Below are 15,275 nucleotides of genomic sequence, written 5' to 3'. Positions count from 1 at the left end.
CTGCTTTGAATAAACAAATGAGTGGCAGTGAAAGGTCAGGAGGGAGCAGCCTCTTCCCTGATTGTAGGGCCTAGGCAAGGCCTCTCACACAGGTCATGCGCCATGATGGATAGTGAGCACATGACCTGCAAATGATTTGATGCAGTCCTCCTCAACAGTCACACACAGTTTAAATGGAAGCTTTTCTACACATTTCTTAAATAGAGGAAACCCTGTCCTCTTTAAGTACAGAATATTGTCATGCGTCATTTCTTAATGATAAAACAACCACCCACCATTTTTTTTTATAATGAACCCTCCAGTTCTTTGAATTGTATGCCACATTCGTGTATTCTGCATGCAAGCAGTACTCCAGAATCCATGATGAACTTTATCAAGACAGATAGTATGCTTAGTCACATTTGTGAAGCTGTGGTTTCCTTTACTTGTTTTACCAAGTGAGTGTACTGAAAAAAGATGTATGAAAATTCTGGAGTAAGATATTAAATATAGACCGTCTCCACAGACTGCATGAGGAGCTGTTACTGTTTGGGTGGACGGAGTGCAGCTCCGTGTCTTACTGATGGTGGAACCTTCTTTTGTTGATTTCCCTCACACGCATTGTCTCATACCCACCTTCAAGCTATATCGTGTGTGTGTGTGTGTGCGTGCGTGTGTACAGGTTTGCATTTGTGTTCTTGGTGTTTTTTTGGGGGTATTTTGAAGCACTAAGTGTTTTATCAAGAAATCATTAACCTCTGCATACCTAGTTTTAAAGGGAATTAATGAACTAAGGTCTGTACGAGGTATAATATGGCATGTTTTCCCAGCCTGGCATGATCCTGATTGGCTAAGAAGCTCACGTCCTCTGTGTATTATTTGGATGTGTTGGTCTGAGGAGTCTGACTACCTGTAACGGCATGATTGCATCCCTCTGAACTCACAGTGCCTTTTAATTTTTAAACGTCTGCGACACAACGTTCAGTATAATGTGCTCTGACTCCTTGCCCATAAAGCAGTCTAAATCCAGTGTGCCATAAAGCTGCCACTACCAGCTCACAGGAGTCTGTGAGAGAGCCTCTGCTTCCCCCATGTGGCTGTTTTCATGCATAACACCTGTGAATGCAGGCTTGGCTGATGAAAATGCATTCAGGCTGCTGTTTAAGTGACTGGTGATCAGTGACCAGCTCTGCATATTGTGGTTTCAGATAGTCTGGGCATTCAGCAGTTATCTGCAAGTAAAAGCTTTAGCGCCAGTGATAACTTGATCAAGGCTTGTGATGTTAACCCCTGTGGATAAACACAACAATAATAATAAGCAAGTACGCTAGTGTTCACACTGTTTCTGTTAGGGCCGTCAGTGTTTTTGTATTCGTTGTAATTAATCTGTAATTAATAATCGGTTTCTTTGGTGATTTTTTTTTGAGAGAGCCTGTTGACTCAGGGTTCTCCTCTGCATTGCAGACATTCTGCACTTCTGTGTGTTGTGTGACTGGGAGGTCAGTTCTCCGCACAGCGTTTCCTGTGCTGTGACCCCAGCTCTATCTGTAATTCCCTAGAGTGGATGCATGAGGAGGGCAGTGCTGTCCTGACTCGTGCTGGCGTGTTAGTAAATGTCCCGGTGGAGCTCAGAGCGGGCGCAGCCGCTAATGCCCTGTGTGCTGTGCTGTGTGACAGGGAGACCTGAGGAGCTACCTGGCCAATCAGGACTGGGTGCTGAGGAACACCGAGCTGCTGCAGAAGATGGCCTGTGAGATCGCTGCGGGCGTCACTCACCTCCACAAACACAACTTCCTGCACAGGTAACACTCACAAACACAGCTTCCTGCACAGGTAACACTCACAAACACAACGTCCTGCACAGGTAACACAAACACACTTCCTGCACAGGTAACACTCACAAACACAACTTCCTGCAAAGATAACACTCACAAACACAACTTCCTGAAAAGATAACACTCACAAACACAAGTTGCTGCACAGGTAACACTCACAAACACAACTTCCTGTACAGGTAACACTCACGCAGTGCCTCTCTATGTTCTGGAAGGAAATGAAAGTATTCCTGTGTTGACATGACAGCTTTTATTCAAATGCTCTCGTTCGTAGTGAGACCTTTTGGCCGACTAACCCTTGTTCAAGACCCAGTGCACATAGATGTAGATGGAAACATGTTTAGGGCCTGATTTACTAAAGGACCATGATGCATTTTTATCACAATGCTGCCACTACAAGGCTGCAGTATCCATGTTTGATTTACTAAATATTTGCAGTGGTTCAAAATTGCTATTATTTTGTGATTTGTGAGGATTATGTCTCTGAACTTTCCATGGTTAAATGTGTTCAATATACAGTGTGAATACCTGGGGTGAACTTGCTAAAACAGGTTGGGTCTTTTGTAATTTAGGTAAGTATGGCTAAAACATGCCTTAATTGTGACAGTTCTCTGTGCACGTGCATTTTAAGAACTTCTGAAAGCAGGTGATAATTTGCTGAGCTACATTCAGGGCGCCACCAGGAATTTTGGGCTCCTTGAAAAGATCTCAGGTTACACCCCCCCCCCCACCCCAGGCCACCCCGTCCCTGCACAATCACAGGACAATGTTGTCAGGGCTCTTTTCAGCCAGGGACCTCGGAATCATCCTAACTCCCCCCGGTACAGCACCCCTGAGTATATTCATTAGGAGCCATCTCTCCCAAACGTGGCCGTGGCCATTAGAGGCAGAGGAAGACAGAGAGGGCAAAGGCAAAACAGAATAAGTGTTTCACAGCCACACAACAACTGTGTGTGTAGAATGAATCATGAACACAGTCTTACATTCATACGCTCTGTGGCCTGCTCATTCTGGGTTCAGCTGTGTCTCTTGTTTCCACCCCACAGCGTGCTCATTTTGAGGCACTGTCCCCCTGCTGTTCTATCAGTGGAAATATCCTCAGCTCAGTTAGACCACTGCCTCTGCCTTTCGCCCACATAAAATTGTAGGAAAGTTTTTCTTTTGTTTGCGGCTTAACATCATGCATACATCGTTGAGTCCTGTTCTGCTCCTTCTGTTACGCGCAATGAATGAATTTTCTGATGTCACTCTACTTTTTTTCCCTGTCCGTTGGAGTTGTATAACTGTGCTGCTATACGGAACTTTACCTCATTGACCATTTCCTCAAATAACGACTTTAATAATGACTTTCATACAGCACTCTTAATGCAGTGCATTGGAAGCTCTTTCCAGGAGCAGAACAGCAGAAAATACAGTTAAAAGTGTAGTGGAAGGTACAAATAAAGACATGGCAAAACGATAAAAGTAACCGCAAAAGTAAGGAAAAATACGCATTGCCGAAAGAGACTATATTAAAACGACAATAAAAGGAAATAGAATAAAATGCTGTTTTCTTCCCTCTCCTAATTTGTAAATTAGAGTTATTTTTCTTGAGTTTGGCTTGCTGCTTGTGCCGGGTTGCTCGTGCAGTCTGGATGTGTCAGCATGCCATATTGTTTTGGACCCTGCTGGTGAAGGGGCTTCCGGGCTTTGACTGCTTAATTAGGACCAGTCTTAAGATCAATAAATCATTTGTTAATGTGTTGGTATGCGTGACTGCAACACAGCCATGATATAGAAATTTTTTTTCCCTTAATAAATCTAGCCCTTAGAATGTTAATATTAATAAGTTATAAAATAGATTTTTATTCTTGGATCATTAGTCAGGTAATTGCATAAATGCCATATTTTTGTATCAGTACAGTCAAAATTAGTCACAGTATTGGACTGATTTTTTTGTTACATTGCCAAACAAATTAATCACACCACTGGCCGTACAAAAGTGGTGCAGGGTTCTGGTAGAGAACTGCTGCAATTGTGTTCACTTGGAATTGTACTTTAATCTGAGGCTTATCTGTGTGAGAGTGTCTGTGTCTTTTCTTTGTCAGCAAATGTCATCTTTATTTGTTACTGTCCTCACTGTGCTCTTAAAATGCATAAGCAAAACGCTGCTGTGTTTGAGCTGCGGAAGCCTGCCTGCTAGCACCCCGGGGCTTCCGTTAGCCCGTTTTAACTCTCTCTTTTCTTGTGAGAGATGAAGACTTCCAGTTTTGCCAAAAAAGGAGAGGGAGGCCGAAGGCACCTTTTCGTTGTAATTTTTACCCCGGGAGTGATGAGTGTGTGCGAGCGGGGCCGGGCGGTGTCGAGTGACCCGCGCCGCGCTGCTCCCCGTCTCTGTTTTGCATGCTGAGAATAAGCTCAAAGGTGTTGAATTACACAGCTCCCACGGATTGCTGGGTGTCACTTGCCGTCTGTCGGGGGGGATATGATGATTCCGCTCTTCTCGTGTAAAAGGATAGTTTCGCATCGGCGTTCTTTTCAGCCGTTACGGCCCAAAAGGCAGCGCCGTCGCCGCCGCCCAATGGAAGCGCAGCGGCTCCCCGCTCTTACCGCCGGTTCACCGTCCCGTACCCTCCGGCTGGCCCCGCCGCCGCGGCGGCACGCGGGCCCGAAAACCCTGCTGCAGCAATGCCTTCTGGGATGGGCGTGGCACGCCCCGAGCTGTGGCCAACATCGCAGTCGGGTCCCATCCTGCGTTTTTTTCTTTTTTTTACTGCGGTGGACTTAATGGAGATAAAGACAGAGGGGCGTGGTCAGTGTGAACAGCGCTTCCGTTACTCAGTGAAAAATAGCATGTAGGGCAGCGGAGGAGACGCGTGCAGTGTTTTGCTGCAGTTTTTGTTCTGGCTGCAGTTCAAGCAAAAAGCACAGTGGTTTTTACCCCACTATGACCAGACCGGTCCACTACCCCATTTTGAGTACAATGGTTAAGACTGGTTTGACCACTCTGTTTAATGGTAAATGATTTCTTTGATATGTATGGGTTTATATACACTGAGGGTGTGGGTGGGGCTAAGAAACTCTCATCCTTGTATGCAATTGCTTTTAAATTTGATGGTAATGATACCCGACTGGTTTCACAGCTGCAGCTTTAATTATGCATTCTAATTGTTACTTGTAATAGCCATTTGTTTCATCCGTGAATGGCCTTCTCCTCCCTGCCCACCATTATCCAGCTACTGAATGAGGATATGTGGCTTAGTAGCGGCATCAGTTTGTAGAGGAAAGGTCCAGTTTTAATGTGAATGGCAAAATGGTGGAAAATTTCAAATGAGAGATATGCCTGAACATTATTGCTCACATTTAACATGTATGAAGCTACTAACCTCCAGATTATATGCATTATCTAAAAAAGGCAGTGCAGTATGGATGCAGTCAAGCTCTTTTTTTACCTTGTAGGGGAAAGAGTTTGGCTCTCGCAGTGTTCGTACTGCTGCCAAGTGCAGTGGAAGAGGAGTTTAAAATATCTGTCCATTTATCTTGGGCACTTTTAGGGGCCTGACAGTAGCTCCTGGGTGTGCGAGCAGGATGACTAGTGTCAGCTCCCTGTCTGGCGCGAAGGAGAGAGGGAGTTCTGAATCTGCACCACAGAATGTTGCAGGGCCAAGGAGAAACCCAAGATCCCCTCTTCAACCTTACCCCTCTGTCTGAATGAAGCACCATCTGTCCTCCCTCCCTCTCCCTCTCCCTCTCCCTCTCTGCTCCGTCTGCCTCTCCCTCCTTCCTCTTGCAGCCCCAGTGGAGCGGCCCCCTCTGGTGACGAGCATGTCCCTCCCTGGGAACAACATCCTGATGCTGTCTGAGTGAGATGGCAAAAGCTCCAGCATCAGTGATTTTGTTGCGAGGGGGGAGAAAGGAAGCGACTGGAGGGCCCCTCGGACTCTTAGCCCTTCCTGGCTCGGGGTGGCAACAGAGCTCCCCTGTTACGGCGGGGTGCTGACACGGGTCAAAGGGACGGGGAACCCGACACAGCCAGATTAATGAGCGTGGTGCGCGGCCGAGCTAGCGGCAGCTCGGACGGGCGCTAGTGCCAGCAGCCGTGCTTACCCCAGCACAATCGCATTTAATCAGCTTTCTGAGAGCCGCCTGAAGCGTCTGCTGGAAAGCGCCCAGTCGGCTCTGGGTGGTATTGATGTTCATTAAGCCCGAAGAGTCTTCAGATGACCTGGCCACAATGGTCACTATTTAAACAGCCCAGTCTTTTTTAATGCTGTCATTGATGTATGCTACAGATTCTGCCCAATTTAAAATTCCTTGAAGTATGAAGGGTTCGATAGAAGCATTTTAAAGGACAGACTGCTTTAGGTTTGTGATCATCATGGCTTTGGTTTTTTTTAAAAGGGGGAAATCAGTGAAACATTTACAAAATTAAAACCAGGATAGCATCCTCTAAACCTGTTAATGGAGTAAGGCTGTATTTTTATATGCCTTACACAGCATAATTAGTACAGTGAAGTGTTTATGAAATGACCATCTTACATGCCACGTATGACTGCTATGTTCACATTTCACCAGATGGGGGCATGGTTGTCAGCTTTTGTGAACTGACTGACTTTCTGTCATGCCTGCATGTCAGTGGTTTATTAAAGGCCTATATCAATGAACCACTAAACACAACTAGCAGTTGTGAGCTCTAACAGCAGTGTGTGAGACTCAGTCTGTCATCAAGCAGCACAGGTTTGCTGATGAAACCATGGTGGACAGTGAGGACACACAGGGCATTCAGGAGATCCTGGAGCTCAGTCCCAGCTCCCTCCTGTGAGAGCAGGCCCGGTGCAGTGCCTGTGTCTGAGCTGTGCCGCCCCTGCGCAGTGCCACACCACTCAGGACTCCTGCGGATACGTTACAGTTATCGATCGCTTTGCGCCTTCACTTCTCTGTTCACTTCTCTGCGGCTGTGTGTGTGCGCTCCGCCCTTCCACTGCCTTCCGCTCAGGCCTTCTGTCTTTCTCTTTGTCTTTCTCCATCTCCTCCAGTGACCTGGCGCTGCGGAACTGCTTTCTCACCACGGACATGACGGTGAAAGTGGGAGACTATGGAACGGGGCCCTCAAGGTGGAAGGTACGTGGTTCCTCTCTGTCCTCTGGGTTTGCTGATGACGTGCAGGGGCTGACGTTAGCATTTCACTCTCTGACAACCTTGCTGTCAATGACATGTGTTTGTGGAGTTTATCTCTTTTGGTCATCGGGTTTCGCAGGCCTCTCTGTTGTGAAGCAAAACCAGACAACGTAATATAATCAATCTACACTTAGGGCACATCTGTCGCTCAGAAAAATCCGTTGTACTCTTTCCTTGATGGTGTGCTGTAAACAAGATCCTTCTGTGCAACGTGTGACGTTCAGCTATTGCTGATTGACCCCCAGTGCATATTAAAACTGAGCGGACGTGTAATCCGATGCAGAGCATATGCTGTTATCACAACAGGGATGTTCTGTGGTGGTCATGGTGACTGTGCTATTGCAGATAGTGCTCCTCTCACAGCTGCAGATGTCCAGTGTCTCTCACTGCACATTTCTGAGGGAAACATTCATCCATTTACTGCGTGAATCTGTTAAATGTAATTCAGGGTCACTCACTACCTCCTTTTCTACTGATTTAAGTGTCTCTTGGCCATTCTGTCAGTCTTATTCCTGCTGTTAAATAAAGTCACCCTAGCCTTATTGTGTATAAGGGGTCATTAAACAGCATTTTTGTGGTGTTGAAGGAGAGATGTGTGCAGCTTGGAGTGTTTCATTCTCCCCTTGACTGAGATGGCACGATGTCTCTTAGGACGATTACATCACCACGGGGGAGGAGTCAGCCGTGCCCCTGCGCTGGATGGCCCCGGAGCTGATTGGTGAGCTGCATGGTAGCATCATCACGGGGGAGCAAACCAAGCCAGGCAATGTGTGGTAGGTTCCTGTTCCTCAGGCTGTTAGAGGGAGTTAGTGGGAGTGCTTTATTAACGTCTGCTCTTCAGACCCCTCTGCCAGTCACAGGCAATGCCCGTGCCCTGTGAAAGTGAAGTTTTGTTGGACGTATAGCGTAGTGTAGCAGATGTCGTACGTCGTCACACATCCTCCACAGCTCTTAGTCCTGAAGGTAGCCATGAGAGTTTCAGACTTTACTATCCTGAGGCACTGTGCTAATTCCTACTGTGCCCGGACATATCTGCATCTGTGCACTTGCCATTAACCAGATGTCTGCTTGGATCCTTGCCATGCTCCAGTCATTTTGCCCTTTTTGCATTTTGTCACAAGCATAGTACCAGTTATTTTTTCAAAGATTTTCTACCATGTATTGGCATAGATGTTTGGTTTCAGGGCTCCTAGTTATTCCCCCACTTAAAACAACATAGGCTAATATGTGTATGTGTGTGTCTGTCATAGTGGTTTACAGGGCCTTATATGACTAATGGCTTGTGCGGTTAGTTTAATTTGTTTTTTGCATTTTTTTCTTAATGGATATTTTAGAGAGCTTTCAAAAAATAAAGCATTGTACAGTGTCAATTTACACCTTTTTTAGTAATCATCAAAGAACTTCACCAGGATTGACTAACAACAGATTTAATCAGATATATCGCTGTGCTTAACATTTGCAAACCCTGCCAGTATTAGCTACTCTTTACTCTACATGCATTATTGCTGTATTAAATTGGTGTTATTACTGCACTGCTCAACCTGTGTCTGCTCTGTACCCTATGAAGTGTTTATTGTGCCAGTGATGCTGTAACAAAGTGAGTTTCCTACACAGACAAGTGGGGACCTGCAGAGCTATTTGGGACTTGGAGTGGTGTTCTTTGGTAATAAGGTCCCAGTCTGTGCTGTCTGACACCGGTAGACATGGTGTTTAAAGGAAAGGGCTTGTGGTTCTTGTGTATGCAGGGCATTAGGAGTCACACTATGGGAGCTTTTTGAGAATGCCAGCCAGCCCTACCCACACCTGTCGGACAGAGAGGTGCTAATCCACGTCATAAAGGAGCAGCAGATTAAACTCTCCATGCCGCGGGTGGAGCTGCCGTATTCGGACAGATGGTAAGCCTGTCCCCACTGAATCCATTTACTGTCTGTAAGTGTGTTGTGGTGCTCATAGGAAACGGTCTGTAGCATTCTACACACTTTATTTCCAGCCTTCTGAGGACATCGTATTGTCTTGGTGTTGAGGTCCCTTGAGTGTACATCCAGTACCTGGGCCATCTGTGTGTGTGTGTGTGTGTGTGTTTCTTTGTGTGCATGCTTGTGTGTGTGTGTGCGCCTGCATGCGTGTGTTACGTGCATATTCATGTGTACATGCGTGTTCGTGTGTGTGTGTGTGTGTGTGGTCTGGCTCTGTTTTTGTCACAGCATACAGTGAGTCATCTCCCGTCCTTTCCTCTGAGTCACCCCTTTGAAGGTTGCCTGGTGACAGAAGAGGAGAAAATGTTTCCTAATGCGTACATGCTGGTGTACGGTACCAATATTTATTCAGGCGGGCAGTGAGAGGGATAGAGAAAATAATAGGCAAAGTCTAGAATGATTGCGTGAATTCTCAGCGGTTCTTGGAAGAGGGGCTTAGTAATAATTTTAACACATCCTGTTTTTACAGGATGCTTAGGTCAGCAGTCTGCAGTATGTGCTGTTAAATTTCACACTGTGATTAATTAAGGGATATGTTTCCAGTTGACATTAGTTCAAGGGTGAAATACCTGCCAAATTGCATAAATGTGACAACAAATGACATTTTCAGAATATACGTACTTTAAAGATATGCGCCTTAGCTGTATGAAACCAATATAGGGAAAGGAAGTCTGTATAGCTATAACAGTATCTCATGTTTTATTGTTTAGGCCTCATACATGCCTACCTTTTTTAAATGCAGCTTTCATTTGATAAAATATACCATTTACCAGTATACCATTTAATGATCTCCAAATACATGTGTCCAGCTGAAACTTGAATTCAGATCCTGTCAGTGAATGTTGCTCATGTAATCTATTAAATAAAGCTGGGATTAGTTCACACCTGGATGAGCCAACCACGTGCAAAGTATGCCCCTTCAAACCGTGATGCCTCTTGAAAGCGTGATGTTTGATGAGCTGTATATCAGGCCATGAGCGTAAGCAGCCCTTCTCTATGGAAGTGCGCATTGACGGTGTGTGGTTTGCCCCTGCAGGTATGAGGTCCTCCAGTCCTGCTGGCTTCCCTCTGACAAGAGGGCCACAGCCGAGGAGGTGCACCGCCTGCTCACCTACCTCCGCATGCAAGGCCAGAAGGAGTCCGAGGACGACTTCGAGCAGCGCTGGAACTCGCTCAAGCCCTCCGCCAGGCAGACGGTCGGCCTCACCTCCTTCCCCATCCTGGAGCAGTTCGCCGACGAGGGGCTGAGCCGCGAGGTGGACGAGGTGCTGACCGTGACCGAGACCAGCCGCGGCCTCAGCTTCGAGTACGTGTGGGAGGCGGCTAAACACGACCACTATGACAGCCACAGCCGGTCGGCCACTGACACCACGCTCAACTACCACAGCATGTTCTTCCCCGTGCCGCCTCTCGACAAGCCCCTGTACCCAGAGTCGGGAGAGTACAAGGGCAGTCACGGGTTCAGTGCTGGGGTCCCTGGGGTCCTGCCTGTGTTCGAGGCTCACAAACCAGCCACTGGGAATGAGTACTACATCCAGCTGGAGGATCAGGGGGAGAGCGCCCTGGAGGGGGATGAGAACTGCGGTCCGGTGGATGTTCGAGGCGGCCCTGATAGCGGGCTGGACCGCGACAAGCAGCAGTATGTGGTCCTGCGAGACATACGCCTGGACGAGTCCAGCACAGACATTGATTTCTTTCACCGCAGCATAGACTCCAAGGAATCGAACTTAATTGACAGCCATGCGTGGTCGTCTAGTGATGTGGAGAGCCCCTGCCACACCAACATTTTTGGCGACAGCAACTCTAAGCTGAATGACTCCAGTTCCTGGGGCAGGAGCTTCCTGGAACTGCCGGAGCTCCATAGCTTCCAGAAGGAAGCATCTTTAGAGGAGATGACCCAGGGCACACAGAAAAATGTGGTTGGGTCTTTTTTAGGTAAGGATCAGGGGGCTGTTTATATGGAGAACACAGAGGAGGAGCCCAGTGTGATGCAGCTTCTAAACACAAAGAAGCTGACGGACAACTTCCGGTTCCTGAGGGATCAAAGCCTGATGAAAGAGGACCTGTGCTCTTCAGGGAGTCTTGAGGATCTGGAGCAGAGAGTTTTAGAAGCTGATTTGAGCTCCATTCCAGATTCAAATGTAAAAATAACCTCCAGAGAGGTTGATGATATGCTGTCAGGCAAAAGCGATACAGGTGAAAACCAGGGGAAATTTTCAGAGGAATCAGTTTCTCCAGAAGACTTTTTGAATTTACTAATCCCACAGTTTAAGGATACCTTGCAGCCTATAGTGACAGGTGAAACTCTGGTGCCTTCAAGTACACTGGTTGCTGGAGAAAGCTGTAGTGGCCAGCTACAGTTACTAAATAGCTCTTCCAATGAAGAATGTGTTAAGCTACATTCCTCTGAATCTGGGATTGATTTTACGTTTGACTCTACCTCTGAAAGTGCAGACATTGATTTCAGTCTTGCAAATAGCCACCAATCCCCTTTGCCCAGTGAAAGTGCCAATAAAGACATTCTGTGCACTGTTGCCAAAAACCCTAGCCTTGTAGAAAGCTTTGGAGTTTCACAGGGAGATGTGCTCTCTTTAGGATTCACAGACTCTTCGGAGCATAGCCTTGTTCTTCCTCCTTCACAGGTCTGCAAAGATACTCTGGGTAGTGATCTTTTAGTAGAGCTCAGCAGTGACAGCTCAGTGGGAAATACTGTTGAAGGCAGTAGCCTACCCATGATGCCCCCTGACATGCCATCAGTGAATGAGTGCAGCCCGGATGAGCCCTTGACGGGTCTTGAGGAAAACGATGCATCTCAGGACATGTCTTCAGTCCTGGTCTCTGCTCCTTTCCTGGACCAGATCAGTCAGGACAGTTTGCTTGATGACAGCGTGTCAGCCTCTCTGCTGACCATCGAGCATTCGGCCGAGACTCCCGATTCCTTAGATTCTTTGGACATGCACGGTCTGGTGAGTCCGGTGGAGGCCATTGGCACGGGTTCCTTCCAGAAGCTTCAGCCCCCTTACAAAACTGCCGACAGCGGCTATGAAACGGAGAACTTGGAGTCTCCCGAGTGGAACTCCCAGTCTGTTGTCAAAGACGCCTCCCCTGAGGACAGCGAGCCGGTTGTCGCAGAGGAGCGGGTCGCGGCGGTTTCTGGCCCCCCGGAGATCATTGTTTCTGAGGTGGAGGGTGTGCTGGATTCTGTGCAGGAGGAGACCACAGCCACTCACCAGAGAGCTCCCTCACCACCCGCTGTTGAGCTCTTCTCTGGCGGCAGTCAGAACTACCGGGATTCAGCCTACTTTTCAGACAATGAGTCAGAGCTGGATAAAAAGCTGGAGGACCTTAATGGAGGAACCTCCAGCGAGGCTGGCCCTCAGCCCAGCGGTTCTCCTGGTACTGATGTCAGCTGTGACATCACTGGGGCCTCCGTTCCTAATGGGGCTGTGGAGGAGGAGCACAATGGTGCTCAGCCTGATAGTCCTTCTCCCACAGAAGACCTGCGGGACACCAGCCCCCCACTCTTCAGGGGCAGGGGTGTGCCGGAGCTGGTCCTCACCACAGAGGAGGACTGGGAAAAGGAAGTTCCCGTGTCCATTGACGACATCAAAGAAGACGATTTCTCAGAGGCCGTTCCTGGCTCTCAAGACAGCTCGGCTGGGTGCGCCGCCATCGCAGAGCCCCCTGCTGGGGCCCCATCAACTCCTGAACAGGAGCTGCCGGAGAAGGCCACCGCAGAAAGCACGGTTCACGAGAAGCTGGCGAGGTGCGCTCCAGGGGAGGGACCGAAGCTGAAGGAGCCGGACGTCGAGGGGAAGTACCTGGGCAAGCTGGACAGCATGGCCATGGTGGGCGGGCTGGAGGACGGCACGGAGGCTGACGAGGAGGACGAGAACAGCGACGACTCGGAGGACGACGTCCGCGCGTACCGCCTGCACAGCTCCAGCTCCGACAGTGACGATGACGTCGTGCACCCAGTGCCCGTCATCATCACAGACAACGACGATGCCTCCAACCTCAAAAGCCTGCTGAAGGCTGGCAACCCCCACACTTCTGACTGCTCTCCACCGGGTGGCGACAACACTGAACCCCAGAGGAAGGCTGTGTCCTTCTTCGACGACGTTACTGTTTACCTCTTTGATCAGGTACGTTTTCTTTTTTAAATGACGTATTTCACGAATGTAAAAATCATTTACCAAGCCCAGTAGCCTAAAGCTAAAGTGAGTGTATGTCAAAGGAAATGCAAAATACGTACTTAATGCCTCATAAAATGTTAGGAAAAAGCATTTTTTTGTGCGGGGGGTGCACTGGAGATGGTGTTTTTTATGTAGAATCTTCATAGCAGCAAGGCCTGGTCCTCCTTGTTTGAACAGTGACTCTAGTTTTAGATACAAGGTATATTTCAATAAGAAAACGCCTGCATCGGAAGTGCCATTCTATAGTTTCATTGTAATTCGTTTCAAGTTCTCTTTTTCAGTGGATGTCCATCTTTTTAATGTGTGAAGAGATAAATAGAGATGTAAAGGTTTCTGATTCAGGGCTGCATGATTCTTGGTGTCCCTCCTCAGGAGACGCCCACTAAGGACCTGGGAGACCACTCGTCCAACGCCAACAGCAACGTGTCGGAGTTCAGCAGCCCGGCGCCCTCCTCCAGCTACCTTAACAGATTCACAAACTCCGAGAGCTCCACGGACGAGGAGGGTGAGGCCCTGGTGTTTTTCCAGCCGCTGCTCTGTCTGTCCGTCTGCCTGCGCTTTCAGACGGGGTTTAGGCAGGGTTAGCGCCGCTAGCGGCCCGTCGTGTCCACAGAGCGGAAGCGGGCAGGCCTGATGTTTGTTCTGCTCTGCAGGTGGGGGGTTCGAGTGGGACGACGACTTCTCCTCTCCGGATCCCTCCTTCGTCACCAAGGCAGCCGGTCACCTCATGGCGTCCAAGACGCCTCCTTCGGCGGCCTCGCATTACTTCTCCCCGCCCCCTCCCGGCCGCACGCTGGAGCAGAGCTGGAACAGCACCTCCAGCTACTCCCGCTTCTCCATCTCCCCCGCCAGCCTGGCCAGCTTCTCCCTCACGCACCTCACCGACTCCGACATAGAGCAAGGAGGCAAGTGACACACACACAGACGTGCGCAACTGTGCTCGCGCACACGCACACACACGCACACGCCCACGATACACGCGCCTGTGTCAGCGGCCATCCCGTTTGTCAACTGAGATCCATATCTCTGCTTTTAGTTTGCGCTGTTTCCTCTGTCGTCATGTCAGTTATAAATAGCTAATTGGCGCATACGCATACGTATGAATGTGAGCAGAAATAAGAATGAATGGCCTGAATATGAACAGACGGCTGCTGCAGCTGGATAGCAGGTCTCCTCAGGTCCCCAGTGTTCACAGAAATGCTTCCCCCAAGTCTTTGCTAGGTCTCCTGTAGTACACTGTGGCTTTTTATGTGGAAATGAGTCTGGCTTGTGGGCAAGTGTGCAGGAGGAGTCCACACTCACTCGTCAGCTGTGTTGGGGGCATTGCAGTAGGGCAAAAGCATGCAAGCTGCTGCAAAAATGGGTATTCTGAAAAAAAGGGTAAAAGGGGCTAACATCACTTCTGAAAACAGCCTTTAATTAACCTAGCCTGGGGTGCTAAACAGTGCAGTGCATTCTGGGAGATGTTGGATCACATTGCATTGGATCGGGCCTAACATTGAATGGAAATGGCTGTAAAAAGTACTTTGTTCTGTTGTGAGGCCTTGAAAAAGACAGGAACACTGTGAATATGAGCCTAATTATTCACCAGTGGAGGGGAGAGCAGAGTTCAGTGTTTCTTTCTGCCATGGAAGAGGTTGATTTAATTGGCTGAAAACTACTTTGATACCATTGAGTCCTTGTGTGTTCGTGAACTAGCATATTGCTAACACACAAAGAATAGAGAAGAAGAGTTCTACAGTAATTGTTTATGACTGATGGTAAGAATCCAAGTGCAATCATGAATTCACCATGAATCTGTCTTCTGCAGAGCAGAAGTCTGCTTCAGATGGGTATCAACCTTTAATGATTTAGTGTTCTTTACCAACAGATTGATATGAATTTAACATCAGGAACACTCAGTTTCAGTTGTAACTGGCTTTAAATAGATTGTCATTCTAAAGCCATGTACTGGACTGGAGTTTTAATAAAGAAGTCACTTTTCATAGACACACTCACACGCACACACACTCGCGCACACACACACACACACACACACTCGCGCGCACACACACACACACACACAGGTAGTTCATTGATAAGGAAGTCAGGCAGGGCTTAACTGCCATAGGAGTAGTTGACATTTGTTCTTT

General features: G+C 48.2%; 1 protein-coding gene across 1 annotated transcript in view; it reads left to right on the top strand.

Moving 5' to 3' along the window:
* Nucleotides 1-15,275, top strand: part of LOC118220676 (serine/threonine-protein kinase LMTK2-like) — a 45,143-nt gene that overhangs the window by 23,476 nt on the left and 6,392 nt on the right. Inside the window, exons 7-13 of the mRNA XM_035404740.1 lie at nucleotides 1,657-1,781; nucleotides 6,830-6,914; nucleotides 7,623-7,744; nucleotides 8,717-8,866; nucleotides 9,984-13,092; nucleotides 13,516-13,648; nucleotides 13,797-14,048. Coding sequence (XP_035260631.1) covers nucleotides 1,657-1,781; nucleotides 6,830-6,914; nucleotides 7,623-7,744; nucleotides 8,717-8,866; nucleotides 9,984-13,092; nucleotides 13,516-13,648; nucleotides 13,797-14,048 — 3,976 coding nt within the window. The remainder of the gene's footprint in view (nucleotides 1-1,656; nucleotides 1,782-6,829; nucleotides 6,915-7,622; nucleotides 7,745-8,716; nucleotides 8,867-9,983; nucleotides 13,093-13,515; nucleotides 13,649-13,796; nucleotides 14,049-15,275) is intronic.

The sequence above is a fragment of the Anguilla anguilla genome, chromosome 2 (genome assembly GCF_013347855.1).
Source record: "Anguilla anguilla isolate fAngAng1 chromosome 2, fAngAng1.pri, whole genome shotgun sequence".
Taxonomy (NCBI): Eukaryota; Metazoa; Chordata; class Actinopteri; order Anguilliformes; family Anguillidae; genus Anguilla; species Anguilla anguilla.
Note: the sequence above shows the minus strand (reverse complement) of the source record. Positions and strands in the feature narration are given on the sequence as shown.